Source organism: Typha angustifolia, chromosome 4 (assembly GCF_048772165.1).
Source record: "Typha angustifolia cultivar Huaian chromosome 4, ASM4877216v1, whole genome shotgun sequence".
In the NCBI taxonomy this organism is placed as follows: domain Eukaryota; kingdom Viridiplantae; phylum Streptophyta; class Magnoliopsida; order Poales; family Typhaceae; genus Typha; species Typha angustifolia.
In genome coordinates, this window is record NC_133242.1 from 4,584,031 (window position 1) to 4,598,477 (window position 14,447).

General features: G+C 34.4%; 1 protein-coding gene across 3 annotated transcripts; it reads left to right on the forward strand.

Annotated features, from left to right (window-relative positions):
- Positions 1–1,573: 1,573 nt before the first annotated feature.
- LOC140758787 (uncharacterized) lies at positions 1,574–14,191 on the forward strand. 3 transcript variants are annotated; one of them, XM_073095082.1, is made up of 19 exons: positions 1,574–1,941; positions 3,794–4,030; positions 4,219–4,282; positions 4,371–4,500; positions 4,582–4,726; positions 7,971–8,228; positions 8,312–8,396; positions 9,326–9,428; positions 9,874–9,999; positions 10,076–10,189; positions 11,045–11,163; positions 11,320–11,407; positions 11,509–11,601; positions 11,687–11,776; positions 11,861–11,980; positions 12,083–12,174; positions 12,877–12,915; positions 13,367–13,424; positions 14,011–14,191. In XM_073095082.1, the coding sequence occupies exons 1-19, from the start codon at positions 1,755–1,757 to the stop codon at positions 14,041–14,043; spliced, it is 2,181 nt and encodes a 726-aa protein (XP_072951183.1). In that variant the 5' UTR covers positions 1,574–1,754; the 3' UTR covers positions 14,044–14,191. The 3 variants fall into 3 exon arrangements, with proteins under 3 accessions (XP_072951183.1, XP_072951184.1, XP_072951185.1); XM_073095083.1 differs by lacking the exon at positions 12,877–12,915; XM_073095084.1 differs by lacking the exon at positions 12,877–12,915 and having other exon boundaries at positions 1,575–1,941; positions 13,370–13,424.
- The last annotated feature ends 256 nt before the right edge of the window (positions 14,192–14,447 follow it).

Here is a 14,447-nt window from a genome sequence, read left to right on the forward strand (position 1 = left end):
TTAGATCTCATTTAATAATAAATTTAAGAAATAATCTATTTTGATAAAAAAAATAAGAACAAGGCTAATTCGGTCAAAAATACTAAGTTTCAATAGAAATTCTTAAATTTTGAATTGAAATATCTCAAATACTATCTAAATAAGTACATAGTTTGATTAGATGAGTTTGATATCACAAACCTAACATAATAAAACTTTTTGACCTCCTTCTTGGTTCGACTTGAAAAATCATAACATATACCGGTTTCAAGAGTTTTTGACCAAACTTGACGCCTTTTTTATTTATTTTTACCGAAACAAAAATGCTAAAGCAATCAACGTTTTTATCGCTAGGCAATTTTTTCTCCTTAACTGTTAAAAGATTAAGTTAAAATGATTTATATATATAAAACGCTAATAAGTTCATTATTTTAGGACCAGTATTTTTGCTTAGGGCTAAAAGATGATTAATTCAACATTTTTATTAAGGCTACAGTAAATTAGATCTCATTTAATAATAAATTTAAGGAGTAGTCTATTTTGATTTTAAAAAAAAACTTTGAACAGGACTATTCGGTCAAAAACTCCAAGTTTCAATAGAAATTCTTAAATTTTGAATTGAAATATCTCAAAGACTATCTACCAGTCAACTATAAACTCCATAACTGTAACTATCACTACTATGTTTATAAAATAAGTATATTTTCAAAATCATTAAATTAGCTATATTTTTCAAACTATTAATAGGGCTCACTGTTACCCAAGATGACTCAGCTTGGCCCTTCACACTAACAACAAGATAACAAAATTAAATTATGAGTTTTTAATTAGCACTAAGAAGGGTTTATTTTTGAACATGCCAACTGCTACCTCATAAGTTCAAATATAAAACTATTTTAATCTTATTAATATTGTACATAAGTTATAAAGTTTTAAGAAAAATTTCAGGGTTTTATTCTAAAATTAAAATGTTGATCTCATAGGTATAGACATAAAATATAGAGCTTTATTATATTACAATCTAATAAACTAGACAAAATATTAGATTTAAATTCAAATTCAAATAAATGTAAATCAAATCTTCTCACTCTCTTTGAAAGTCCTACACAAAATATTGAAAAATTTAGTATTTTTTTTATTAGACTCATTTGTTTGTAATTAACTATAGTGATTAGTTTAGAAGGTGAACTATTAAGGTAAATAAGTTTGCCACCTAGTTTGGTGAAAGACTCTGGAATTGCAACTAGAAACAACGAGAACGAATCGCAGCAACCAAATTTATTCTTCAAATAGTTTTAAAAGCTCGCCTATTTTGTAAATGTTTAAAAATAACACCTAAACTGTTGAAAAGGATTATAGCTAACTGTCACCTTTCAGAGTTGGGCGCACCGAGAAGCCTATACATTTCAGTGCCAGGTAGGATCCATCCATTGGACGGCCAAGATTCATGGAATCAAAATCCACGCAGAAAGTCCTTACCAAACCCATTTTGCCGACGGGAAGGGTATTTGCGTCATTAAACCACCGCTTCTCTCTCTCTCTCTCTCTCTCTCTCTCTCTCTCTCTCGGATTAAAACGGAAACATATGAATTAATTTTATTAATAGAATACGTCGTCTATTCGTCTCTCGGTCTCTCTTTACTTCGATTGGAAGATTCCCAATATTTTTTACGATATTCTTTGCAATTTCCTCCTCCTCTCGTCGTCTCCGCCACGATCTCGTAGTCTCCGTCTAGGGTTTTGGTTTCCCGAGGTCGGAGTTGGGTTAGATTCGAATGGGGGCGGTGCCGTCGACGCCGCGGCGAGGGGAGCGGCCGCCGGAAACAGCGGAGCACGTGATCGCCGCCTTAGTGGGGCCGAAGTCGTACCCGATCTCGTCGGAGTTTTGGAAGCAGCTGCTTGAGCTCCCTCTTACCCTCCAATGGCCGCGCCACCGCGTCCTCCAGGCTTGTCATGCCTTCGGTTGGTGTTCCCTATGACCTCTTCCCCTTGGATTTATTGAAATGATCGGTTCTTTGAGGTCAATTACTATGATTAGAGGTTTTAAGCACTAAAATCTGAGACACATTTATGATATGTGACAAGATTTGCCTTGATTGTTTACGAATCATGCTTTCTTCTAAACGCTTCGTCATATTCATACAAGAGATTCAATTATTTGGCTAAGTAAGTTCTGTTAGATAAGATTTCCTTAGTTAGACTCACATGCAGGGTAGAATTATTACAAAGACACCTCCTTTCGGTTTTCTGCATCTTGCTGGATTGTGAATAGTCTTGTATACTAGTGTTAGCAGGAAGGTGATTTGATTTGGAAGGAGCATTGCTCTAGAGTGCCATCTATGAACTGGTATATGGGTATATGATACTTGGAAGCTCTCTGTGACCGGATAGGACTTGTTGGAGCATTAATGTATTCAGTAATCATAGACTTTAGCTACATTGTCTGCAATATTTAAGTAACAGATCTTTGTACGGAGGCGAACAACTATAGTCCATATTTTTACAAATTCAGGTAATTTAATATGAACGTGTATGCATCTGCATATGCACCTAATACTGCATATGCACTGTGTACTCTCCTTGCTGCCCAAATATTATGGCCTCGTTTTATAAAACTTGTGGAATGAAAAACTACATATCAGAAGGATTTAATAAGACTTATCAAATGGCCAATAAAGTTGATAATAAGAAGCTAAATGAAGTATTATGAGGCTGTAATCCATTCTCCAAAAGGTAGTGGAGATCATGCATATGAGAGAATCTTGGGAGGTGACATGTAATACCTTATCCAATATGGTATATTCAGTTAAAAATTATTCCTTTGATTAGGGAAAGGTCTTCCCTTTTCTAACTTTTCACACAATTTACTTAGATTTGGGAGAGATCAAGTGTTGTGGAAAATAGCTATTAGATTGCTATCCTTACCAGTATATGACAGATTGTTATCTCAACCTTCATTTGTACTCCAGTAGAATACAGGAAGCTCTTTTAAGTTCAGATTATTAAGGCCTTATGGATAGAGTTATACCTATTTTTTATCCTCGGTTTAGATAAGAACTATATTTTTTGTGAATTTTAACTATGGTATTGGTTATACTAGATTTGGTGGTATTTGGCTACAAATCATGAATAATGACTCCCTAATTCATAAATAAGGGTTCCTTATTCTTCAACCAAACAGCGCCTGAGTTATTGTCTTTCATTTTCTATTGATTCTTATTTATTGTTAAATTCTTGATCTCCTAAGTAGAAAACAATTTCATTTTTCCTTTTTTCTCTAGCTTAGCTTAGACTGTGAGGTTAGAACTTTGTAACCCTTCCTATCTAATTTCACACTAATATGTAGAGGTCATATGCCATATAAACAGCCATTGCCAATTCATTTCTTCCATTGAGTCTTCTAAAGTTTGGGTACTCATTCCCTTGTTTGAGACCGTACTGTCCATTATGTTTAACTAGAACTTGATTTCACATGTATGTTAGTACCTATCTTTCCTTTCCAAAAAGAATACCAGAAGTTGATAAAAGTGAACAACTGGCTCGCTCTTGCCTTTGAAGGAAAAAAGAGCCTGAAAGTTATGCCAATACAAGGAACTGGAACTATTTGTAATGAAATAAGATCCCTAAAAGTGGTTGATCGTTCTCTCCCTCGAGAGCATTTTCCTGTGTCATCCTTTCCCAGTGTAATATTACATGAATTTCTGCCACTGCTGGTTTTTTCACCCCTAGAGAAGAATTATCTTATTGCAATATTCTCTTCTACCTATTAGTATTGACTAATGCTAATACTATTTTCTTTCTTGTGCTGGTGCAGCTCAGAACAACTACCACACTAAGCATCTTGCAAAGATTTTGATTCATTTGGTTTGGTGTTTACAAGAAGTTACAGCATCTCCTGGATCCTCTACTGTATATAGGAAGGCTGTGAATGCTACATACATATCATCTGTATTTCTTAAGTTCATCATCGAAAATGCAAAAAGTGATAACTGGGAAGAACTTTATCTTGACATTGATAAAGATGAGAAGGGGATGGAAAAGTTTCCTGCTGGTAATTGATCCTCTTAGTTTACTCTTTTATTGCATTTAGTGTAAGGTAGTTACAGATGATTATTGTTACTCAACTTGTGGTTCAGTTTTCTTGCAGGAACCATTATGTGGTTCTCCCTTCATTATGCAACAATTGGTTTCTGAAGAGAATCTAGTTTGTATCTTACAGTTTTGCCTTCTCTATTGCAGGACAAAGTGTAGATAATTTTGTGATGCAAGGCATACTCAGTTTTATTGGTGCATCAGATGTAAGGTAAATTAATGATCTTTAGTTAGGTCCTAGGTTATGAAGTTGATTCATTTGATTTGCTTCTGAAATTTGGTTATGTTTCTCATGCAAGTCCTCACTCAAGCATCCTCTATCATGAGCTTCTGAACTTGGTATTGGTGACTATGTCAACACAGCTTTGTTCTGGACCATCCCCAGGACCGAAAGATGTGCATCCCTTCATTGATGCTGCCATGCTCCAGGTGATTACAGTTGCATACAATTTCTTTTAATCTTTATAACCATATGAAAAGCAGGTAGGCAAATCACTTCTTTTTATACAGGAACCTATTGTGGTAGCTTCCGTAGTTCGCAAACTTCTGTTAAGTTTTATAGCCCGTCCACGCGTTCCATTCAATGACTCATCTTATTCCATTTTCTCTGAAGAAAGTGAACCTGGTGTTCTACAAAGGGTTGGTTCTGCAGCTGGTAATTTCCATATTTTTGTTGGCGTTGCTTTTGTAAAGTAATTTTCTATTCTTGCTTTACTTTTTGCCAAGATATTATTTTTATCTTCTGCTGAATGCCTTAATATTTAATTCTAAAATTTTCTACTTTGACTTTTTATTGGATTGCTCTACGGGATATGATCACCGTCATTGTCTTACTCAGTTACTATTATTCCTAACAATGTTATGGAAAGTGGGTTGTCAAGCCATTGCTGAGTGCATGTGTGGTATGGTGGCACATAGTCATATGATTGCTCAAGTAACATTTAGATATTCACAAGATATATTATTATCTTGAAGATTACCAGCAACATAAAAATCACAAAAAGATGGGTAATTTGTAGCAAAAAATTCTTCAGTTTTCTAATTGACAAAAATAAGCCTCTCATTTATCAAATTGCAATTTGGGGCAATTTTTTTTTACTGATTTAGCCCTAACAAATCCGAAAAAGACTGTCATATCCTAAAAATGTCATGCATTACTTATTATATGCATTAACTATGTAAAATGTACGTTTTAATTTTTAAAAAAATGCGTATCGAGATTATAAAAAAAAGATGCGCATCACTTATGTAATTTATATGCATCGCCTATATAAAAGGTGCGCTCTAATTTTAAAAAAAGCGTTACATATTACCTATGTAATATATACGCATCGTCTATACAAAATATACGCTATAATTTTCAACAATGTCCGCATCGAGATTTTTAAAAAAATGTTATACATCACTTATATAATTTATATGAATTACTTATGTAAAAGATATGCTCTAATTTTTAATAATGTGTGTATTGAGATTAAAAAGATAAATTTGTCTAAATTAGTAAAAAAAGGTCTGAATTTACAATTAATAAATAGGGGGGCCTATTTATGCTAATTAGAAAACTAAAATGCTTTTTGCTGCAAATTACCACAAAGGGCTCAATAAGATTAAAATATTAAGAATACAAGGTATAGTTATCACATGCATATGCGCATAGGTGGTCCTTTTGTGGTTGCATATGTATATGCAGTCCATGTATGCTGCTCATATAAGGTCCAACTACATAGGACTGCATAATGCTTATGCAGTGCAGTTTACCCGATGCCAACCCCTATGCAATTGCTTCTAAAGCTATGATTCCTTATTTGCCGATTTTTAAGAAAAAGAAGTAGAGTTGGTATAAGACAAATGTGGGTCTGCCCTTTGTTGCTTCAAGTAGGAAAGCAACTTGTCTTTGCCGCAAATCTTTAATTGCACATACAACAAAAAGATTGTAAGCTCATTTACAAGAGTGGAACATTTGAGTTTCCTTTAAATGATCAAAGGTAGAGCAATGGAGTCTATTCCTTTCTTTTCTTTTTCTTCTTGTGAAAGTATGTGTAGAACTGTAGATTTGGCAATTAAGTACTTCTGAGTACCTTTTTGCTTCAAGTAGGAAACATTTTATATTTCATAGCAATCTTTAAATGGTGCATAATAATGTATGTTTGTAGGGTCAATCTTCTTTTTAGTGGGACATTTTAAATTTCCTTACATGAATAGTAAGAAGCAACACATATGGTTCTCTTGAGAATTAATACATATGTTGCACTAGTTGAAGCAAGGATTCCTCTATACAGTTTTTGTTAGTATTGGAACCAAACGTGCTGATTAGCTTAGGATTGATAATGACAGGTGACAACATTTTAAATGCTTCTTACATATCTTTGTGTTGCTCAGTTGCCGGCATGAAAAATGCCCACAGATAAAGTATGCAGCAAAGAATTGCTGGCCAACTGCTACCACATGTTGGATCTCTCTCCTTCCTAGATCTTCATTGTCTTAGAAGCCTACTGTTGCCATTGAGAGAGGGAGGGGAGAGCATAGAAGTGCTCCAATCATCCCTTGTGTGTCGCGGTCGCACAAGGAGAAGGGGTAGCTTTCACGCAAAATGGATGATCTGTTTCCTCTTGATGGATGTTTTGTTTAACTTATTAAAAATAAAGGAGTTTGTTTTGCTAGAAACACGCTCCTCTTAACATAACAAAGGAAGGGTACGGTTTTGAATCCTACCCCTTTTCCTTCTTCTGATGTGGGAGCAGCGGATAGGGGAGGAGTCATGTCCTCACCCCTCCTATCTGTAGCAACTTTGACAACTTTGTTTAATGGAAAAAATTGGAAGATGACCTCTCTTACGGTGCTTTCTATGTTTCCCTTTCTTCTACAGCAACCCATGGCACTGCCTTTGTGCCTAGCGGCACTAGGTGTGCTTGCTGGCACGTTCAATGCCGTTAAGCTCCTGGCACAGCTCGTGCAGGTGACTCTTAAATCGTTGGATACTAAAACAATTCATATTAGGCAGGATAACTGGTTTATAGATGAACCTGTTATTTAAAACTTAAATTGGAAACCCGTTTAAAGATCTCGAGTTTGTATTATGCTGGCATGTCATTGTCAGGTTAAAAGCTCCCTACATTACATTTAGCCGTGCACTTATTATAAGTAGGAGGTGGAAGAATCATCTAGTTAGTCTCATTGTTGGTAAGGTGAATCTTTCAGAACATGATTGTATAATAATTAAAAAGGTTACTACTAGATTGTTTTGCTGGTCGGCATGGTCGGCATTGGTTGATACATACCATTCTAGTGAATTATTGACAACAATACATGGATAGTATCTCAATACTCCTTAGCCACACATGCTGGTGTGTGCTACTGGGAATTGAGTATATCTTATTTTAAATAAACCTAAATTGAGGTCTTTTTTATAACTTTTGTACCTCTTTGCAATTTGGTGTTTGATTATATAAATTATACTTAAGTTTTAAAATCCAAGGGAAAATTTAGTTTTCCCTAAGTTATTTGCCTCAACAAAGGGGATTCGAGAAAAATTGGTGAAAATCATGATATTAGAACCTAATTATATATATTATGCTAATATCTAATGTTGAAGGACTTTAATTTAGCCCCTAAAACATATTTTAAGGCCCTACAAAGGTTTAAAAATTATTCTTTTTTGGCATGTCAAGACTATTCAGTGTGCCAATGGCTGGCTTGGCACGGCATGCACCAGTAATATGTACTGTGCCAAGCTAAGGTTAGAAGCCTCGTGCCACTGACGCGGTGATCCTTGCCAACTAGTTTGATACAACAAGCAATGTTTGTATGCACATAGAACATTTCTGCATGTCTATCTGCTCTGTTTTTTTTTTCCTTTTTGTTGGTTAATATTCTAATTAGTCTTGATTTGGCTTCTGCAGCAAACTTTGTACTACTGCCATATTACACTTTCAACTATCTAGTTAGTGCAACCAGTGAAGGCCCGAAAAGTCCACTAGCAAGTAACAGTCTACTTGTTTTGCTTATTCTCGTTCACTATAGAAAGTGTATTTTGGTGGATAAGTCCATTGATATTCATAATGTGGAGGGTGGTGATTCAAGTACCTATTTGAAGGACATTTCAACTTTTCATGACAACCCTTACTGCAAGGCACTAGAAAATGCTAAGGATATTGAATGTAAGACATTTTCACTTTGGATAATTTTTGTTGTTGGTTTGTCAAAGCATTAACATGACAGGGAAGTGCTACTGTACCTGCAGTTGATCGTGTTGATATTGAGGGAAATGCACAAAGTGGACCTGTTGTGAGATTGCCTTTTGCTTCCCTTTTTGACACTCTTGGAATGTGAGTATTAGGTTAAGACTTGCTGATTGATTGTTTCCAGGCTATTGTTAATATCAGCATTCCATACTGCATAGTGAGATGTTCCTTGTTCATCATATGTCTACAGTTATGTTTTGCATAAGAGATGTAAATCGTCATACTATTATAGTGCTATCCAAAGTTGTTATTTGAAAGAGAGAAGTAACCAGTTATGTCATTTCGTATATGTTTGCTGTGGCTTCTACAAGTATTTGGAACAGTCATCTTTTGGCTATAGAGGAATTTGTTTATTTAATAGTTGTATATGACAAACAAAATACAATTTCTTAAGTTGCTTTTGCTCGTCGTGTATCATAATATCATATCTTCTTTCGACACGAGGCATAAATGGGTAGTAAGGCAATATTATTGGCATTGAGAATTTGTTCCAACTCCATTTTGAATACTGACCCTTATAGTTGTCTACTTGACTACTAAAAGCAGCTGAATTTACATGAGCGATCATCCTTATATTTCCAAATAGAAGAAACTTAAATAGTATGTACACACTGAAAACTTATACTGTGGTGATCAACATGGAACATTCTCACTAAAACACCAGAGAGGAATTGATTTTCCAAATAAATTAGTCATGCAGAAAGATGCATGATGAGCTGATATGCATTGCTGTGTCTGATAAGATGACTTGACAGTTGACAGTAAATACCCTTTCCTGAACTGTATAAAGTTCTTCCAGAGAATATGGTTTTCTGGTATAGATGATAGTTAGACAGATGGATTTTTAAATGATGAGAGAACACATTATACAGAATGAATCTGGTAGTTATCATGAATTTCTTTCATCTTTTGAAAATAGTTTTACAAGAATATTGTAGTTAATTATGAAAGTTCATCCTCCTCATTGCCATTTCATTAGATGGATTAAAGACCTTATCGGTATAATTGTTCAGGTACTTAAATGATGAGAACTCGGTCTTGTTACTCTATTCTTTGGTGCATGGGAACTGTGACTTTCTGGAGTATGTTTTGGTGCGAACAGATTTGGATACATTGGTATGTACATAGCTGAAGAAACAGCCTTAGTATTATTGAGCTTCTGTTTTTTGTCAAGAATTGGAACTTCTTGATTAGTAACCTAACCATCTCCACTCCCAAAACATTAGTACTATTGAGCTTCTGTTTTTCTACAAGAACTGAACTGCTTGATCAGAAACATTATAATCTCTATACCCAAAAAGAGAAAAGAAAAGAAAAGAAAAGAAAAGGAAGCATGAATGTAATTTTACAAGATGTCCATTCAGTCGGGCAAATGTTGTATCATTAGTTTTTGTTGTGAAATTTAAGGTAGGATTCCCAGGTATGTTAATTGGCAGATTTCAGTAAAATAAAATTTATTATTGAGTCTCTTATGCCCTCTACATATTTTCATTTGTGCATAATAGAACTATGATATCCTATTCTGGTCCTACATCTATTAACCTTTGAACTTAATCAACAGTTGATGCCTATTCTGGAGATGCTTTACAATGCATCAAGGAGGACATCTAATCAAATCTATATGTTGTTGGTTATCCTTCTCATACTTAGTCAAGATTCATCCTTTAATGCCAGCATACATAAATTGGTAAGAACTATTTACCTTTTTATAAGTTACATTATATGAGAAAAGGTATTTACTATTTACTGGATTACATTTGCAGATACTTCCAAATGTTCCTTGGTATCAAGAACGCCTTCTGCATTATACTTCTCTTGGTTCTTTAATGGTTGTAGTACTAATTCGGACAATTAAGTACAACCTTTCCAAGCTACGGGTGAGTTTCTTTTCTTTTCCTTTTTTTTTTGAAATAGAAAACTGAGTTACTTCCATCCATTCACCAATCTGCTCTGGTGCTTCTGCAGATTCAGTGTCATGTCTACTATACCTATACGATGTATATACCTATATATGTATATTGAGATTATTCATCAGGCATATGGACTGGTTGAGAATGGAACCTGGTTAATTTTCATTTCTTTAGATACCATCAATAATAATTGTGCAATTAGTGGTAATCCAATTATATAATTTTTGTATACCAGATAATCCATTTTGGCTTGCTGGACACAGGGATTTGTCACGAGTAACCAACAAATGCATTTGGCCACAGAAGATTCGTACTTGTTTTATGTCTAGTTTTTTTGAATCTGTTATTTAATTGTGTGTTAGAGCACAGAAAGAAAGGAAAGTTTCTTAGTTATTCCTTCTTGAATATGCAATATGATAAATGTAGTTTAATTTGCTTGTATGATTGACTTGTCAGCTTAATCTGTAATGGCACATATATTCATGTGTCACTCTAATTGTTTGTTAGTATTGTGTGCTTGCTTCCTACTCCAGTTAATTCTTCTGCCATGATTCTTATATATATGTATTTATTTATATATATGTATTTATTTATATGTATGTATGATCAAGTTGACATTTCAACTTTCCACCGATGCCAAAAGGTTGGGTAACTGATTGATAAATTATTCTTTAACTGAACCATCTTACCTTGACCTGTGAATCTCTTCCATCTTGTAAGCTTATATGAATATTTAACTATTTAAGTTTATCAGGAGCCAAGAGTTGATAAATTATAAAGCTGATTATTATTCTGACACACTAAATTATGAATCATTTTTAGGATGTTTATCTTCATACAAACTGTCTCGCGATTTTGGCAAATATGGCTCCTCATGCTCATAGGCTGAGTGCATATGCATCGCAGAGGCTGGTTAGCCTTTTTGACATGCTCGCCCGCAAGTATGCTACCTCTATTCCCTTTTCTTTTACTTATTTTAATGGATTTTATATTTACAAAATATTATTTATGTATTTTTTTGTTGATATTCTCTTTTAGCTGTTATGAGTGAGTTCTTTTGAATCTGAATTTTTTTTCTGTTATGGTTTGTTTTCCAGGTATACAAAATTGGCCGAATTGAAAAATGACAAGGCCCACAAAATTACGGCTGACCAAATTGAAGTGGGGAATGTAACAGATGATATGGTACTCTTATCTTGTTACCCGATTGCAGCATTCTTTTTGGCTGGGTGTTGTCACCTTTTACATACTTATGTTTTCTGAAGCAATGGATGGATTTCTTGCAGTCAACTGAGTTTCATATATATACGGACTTCCTAAGAATTGTACTGGAAATTATTAATGCAATTCTTACATATGCATTGCCTCGGAATCCTGAGGTATAACAATAGACAACTCATTGATCTTCTCTACTGTGAGTTTATATCTTATACTTTAGCTGATATATTTTTGTGTTTGTAATAGGTTGTGTATGCAATACTGCACCGCCAGGAGGTATTTCAGCCATTCAAGAACCATCCACGGTTTAATGAACTACTTGAAAATATTTACACTGTATGATATCTCTGTTAAATGTCAATGTTTTCTGGATATTTATAATCCTATGTGCAACTGTAGTTTAACGAAGTTATCATGCAGGTGTTGGAGTTCTTCAACAGTCGCATGGATATGCAGCAATTAAATGGGGAATGGTCTGTGGACAAGGTTCTTCAAATCATTATAATAAACTGTCGTTCATGGCGTGGTGAAGGCATGAAGGTAAGGCACATCTGAACTCAAGTTGACTGGGTTTTTAAAAATTAATTTCCATCTCCAGAGTTCAAATTATCATGGTTACTTATCAAATATAGTATTTGACAGATGTTTACTCAGTTGCGCTTCACATATGAGCAAGAGAGTCATCCTGAGGAGTTCTTTATTCCATATGTGTGGCGACTAGTTCTAGCACACGGGTAATTGTTTTTAATATACGTATGTCATTTAGTTATGTATGTATAATGACTATTATTTTTATTATTTATTTAGTATGTAAAGCAGTCAAACTTATAATAATAGGGTTCTTTTTTGCTGTTTTTATTATGACCTGAAATGTTTAGGCTTTGCAAGTTTTCTGTCATTGGCATTCAACGTTTTTAAAACTACAGGTCTTTCCTGTTATATATAGGAATTAAGTTTGAAATTAAATATTTTCAACAGTCCATAATTTGACAAGTCCTATTATCTAAAAAATCTTTGATAGCTTGACACTAATTGAAAATGCATGTTCCATGCTCATATATCAAATTTAAGAGATGGTATAGGGATCATAGGGTATTATCTTGGTCAAGATGAACATTTAGATTTCATTTGATGTGTATCAAGATACTTAAGTACTTCTGCCATACCAAGATGTCAAATTATCTGCTGACATAGAAAAGTTATAGTGGTAAATCATTTTGCCTATTCTTTTGGTAGCTAATTTGTCAAAATTCTCAACTTTTATAGGCATAAAGAAAAAAAAAATCAATCTTTTGAAATTTGGCATGATGACCTCGACAGGATTGAGAATGATGGATCTCGTTATATCTACATAATCATATTGCTCATATACATATCTACATGAGATTGACAAATTGTGTTCTTGAGAACTGCTTTAATGGGAGGTGCTCTGACAGGCACGGCATTAGGCATTATGAAGCAGGAGAACCAACAAGGTTTGTGGTTTATCATGGTGTAGCCTAGTTGCTTCTTCATGGGGTTTCTTGTGTGGAAATGTTGGACAATGCACAAGCATGATGTCTATTTAAAAAATGAGAGAGTCAACCATGAGAGGGAACGCATTGGAGGGGCGAGAGAAGAGAAGAAAGAGACAAAAGAGAGAGGAGAAGATGATTGTTGAGGGAAAGAGATAATGGTTGTAACAGCAGAGGTCTTTATGGGAAGTTGTACTTGTAGGTCCTATTTACGAAAGATTAATTGGCAAGTGTCAATTAGATGCTCTTCTTTGCTTTTGGAACCACTCTTTGTTTTCTTCTCTTTTCCCTATTTCTGTCTTCTATGATACACATAAATACATACATATCTATATATATATATATATATATAAATGCAAGTATGCATTTGTTTAAACTGCTATATGACACATTGTTGTGTTTCTTTCTGAAGCAGTTTCTCTTTTGATCCTAGTGCCATAAACTTGTTTCCTGTGGAGATTCGTGTTGATGTAAGTCTGTTAACTCTTCTTTTCTTCCTTTTTTGAGTTTTTCATGTTAATTTTACTGGCATAGCTGTAAATGGAATAAGCTGGCATAGTTGTAATTGGAATAAGTGGTGAAGCAGGAAAAGTATAGGCACCCTTAATTTTGGATTAAAACTGTTAGTGTGTTCTCTAACAATGTGTTAAACTGCTAATATTGCTCATAATACAAACTTACTCATAATACGAACTTACGTTTTATTCAATTATCTGTGATGCCCTAGGAGGTAAGAGTGACCTACACTTCAGGTTAGATCTGTGCCTGCTACACTTTAGATTAGATCTGTGTCTGCATCGAGATAACCGACTTAATTAGGCACTTCCAAAGATGCATGAAAGCGAGAAGGATCTTTTAATTCACTAGAACTCACTTATTATGATATTCAAGACTTAACAATGTTAATTAGGTTAATATGTCAATGGAAGTAATCCGTCAAACAATGAGTTTGTTTTGCCCACTGTTTAGTTTCACAGATGATGCTATGCGATGCTATTTGGTTAACAAAGAAAAAGAAAAAGAACTCTACTTGACATGACATCATTCTTTGTGCAGGAGACCCCATCAAGTGAACCAGTAGATGTGTAGGATTTTGCCTTCCACCAAGCAATGTATGAAAGAAGAGTTTTGTTTTCCGCGCCTTGAGGCTGCTTGACAGTTTGCAGCTCCAATGTACATAGACAGTAGAGATGTATTCTTGTCATTCTTTTATGTTAATATTACCTTTGTTCCGTGATGTAATATTCTAGGTGAGTGGACAAAAACATTTTGCTTATTAATAAATAGATCAATTTGTTTTACCTTGTTAACAGGTATAGCAATCATTCAGCTAGAAAACAAGCCCAAGCTTGCTTATATACGCAGTTTGCAGTAATCAGAATATGGCTCTTATGAAGATGATATCATTATTTGCTTCATTGGTGATATGAATTTATTCCCTACGAAGGATACTTTAAGCAGAAAATTGGTAGCTTTGAGCATGCAACATAACG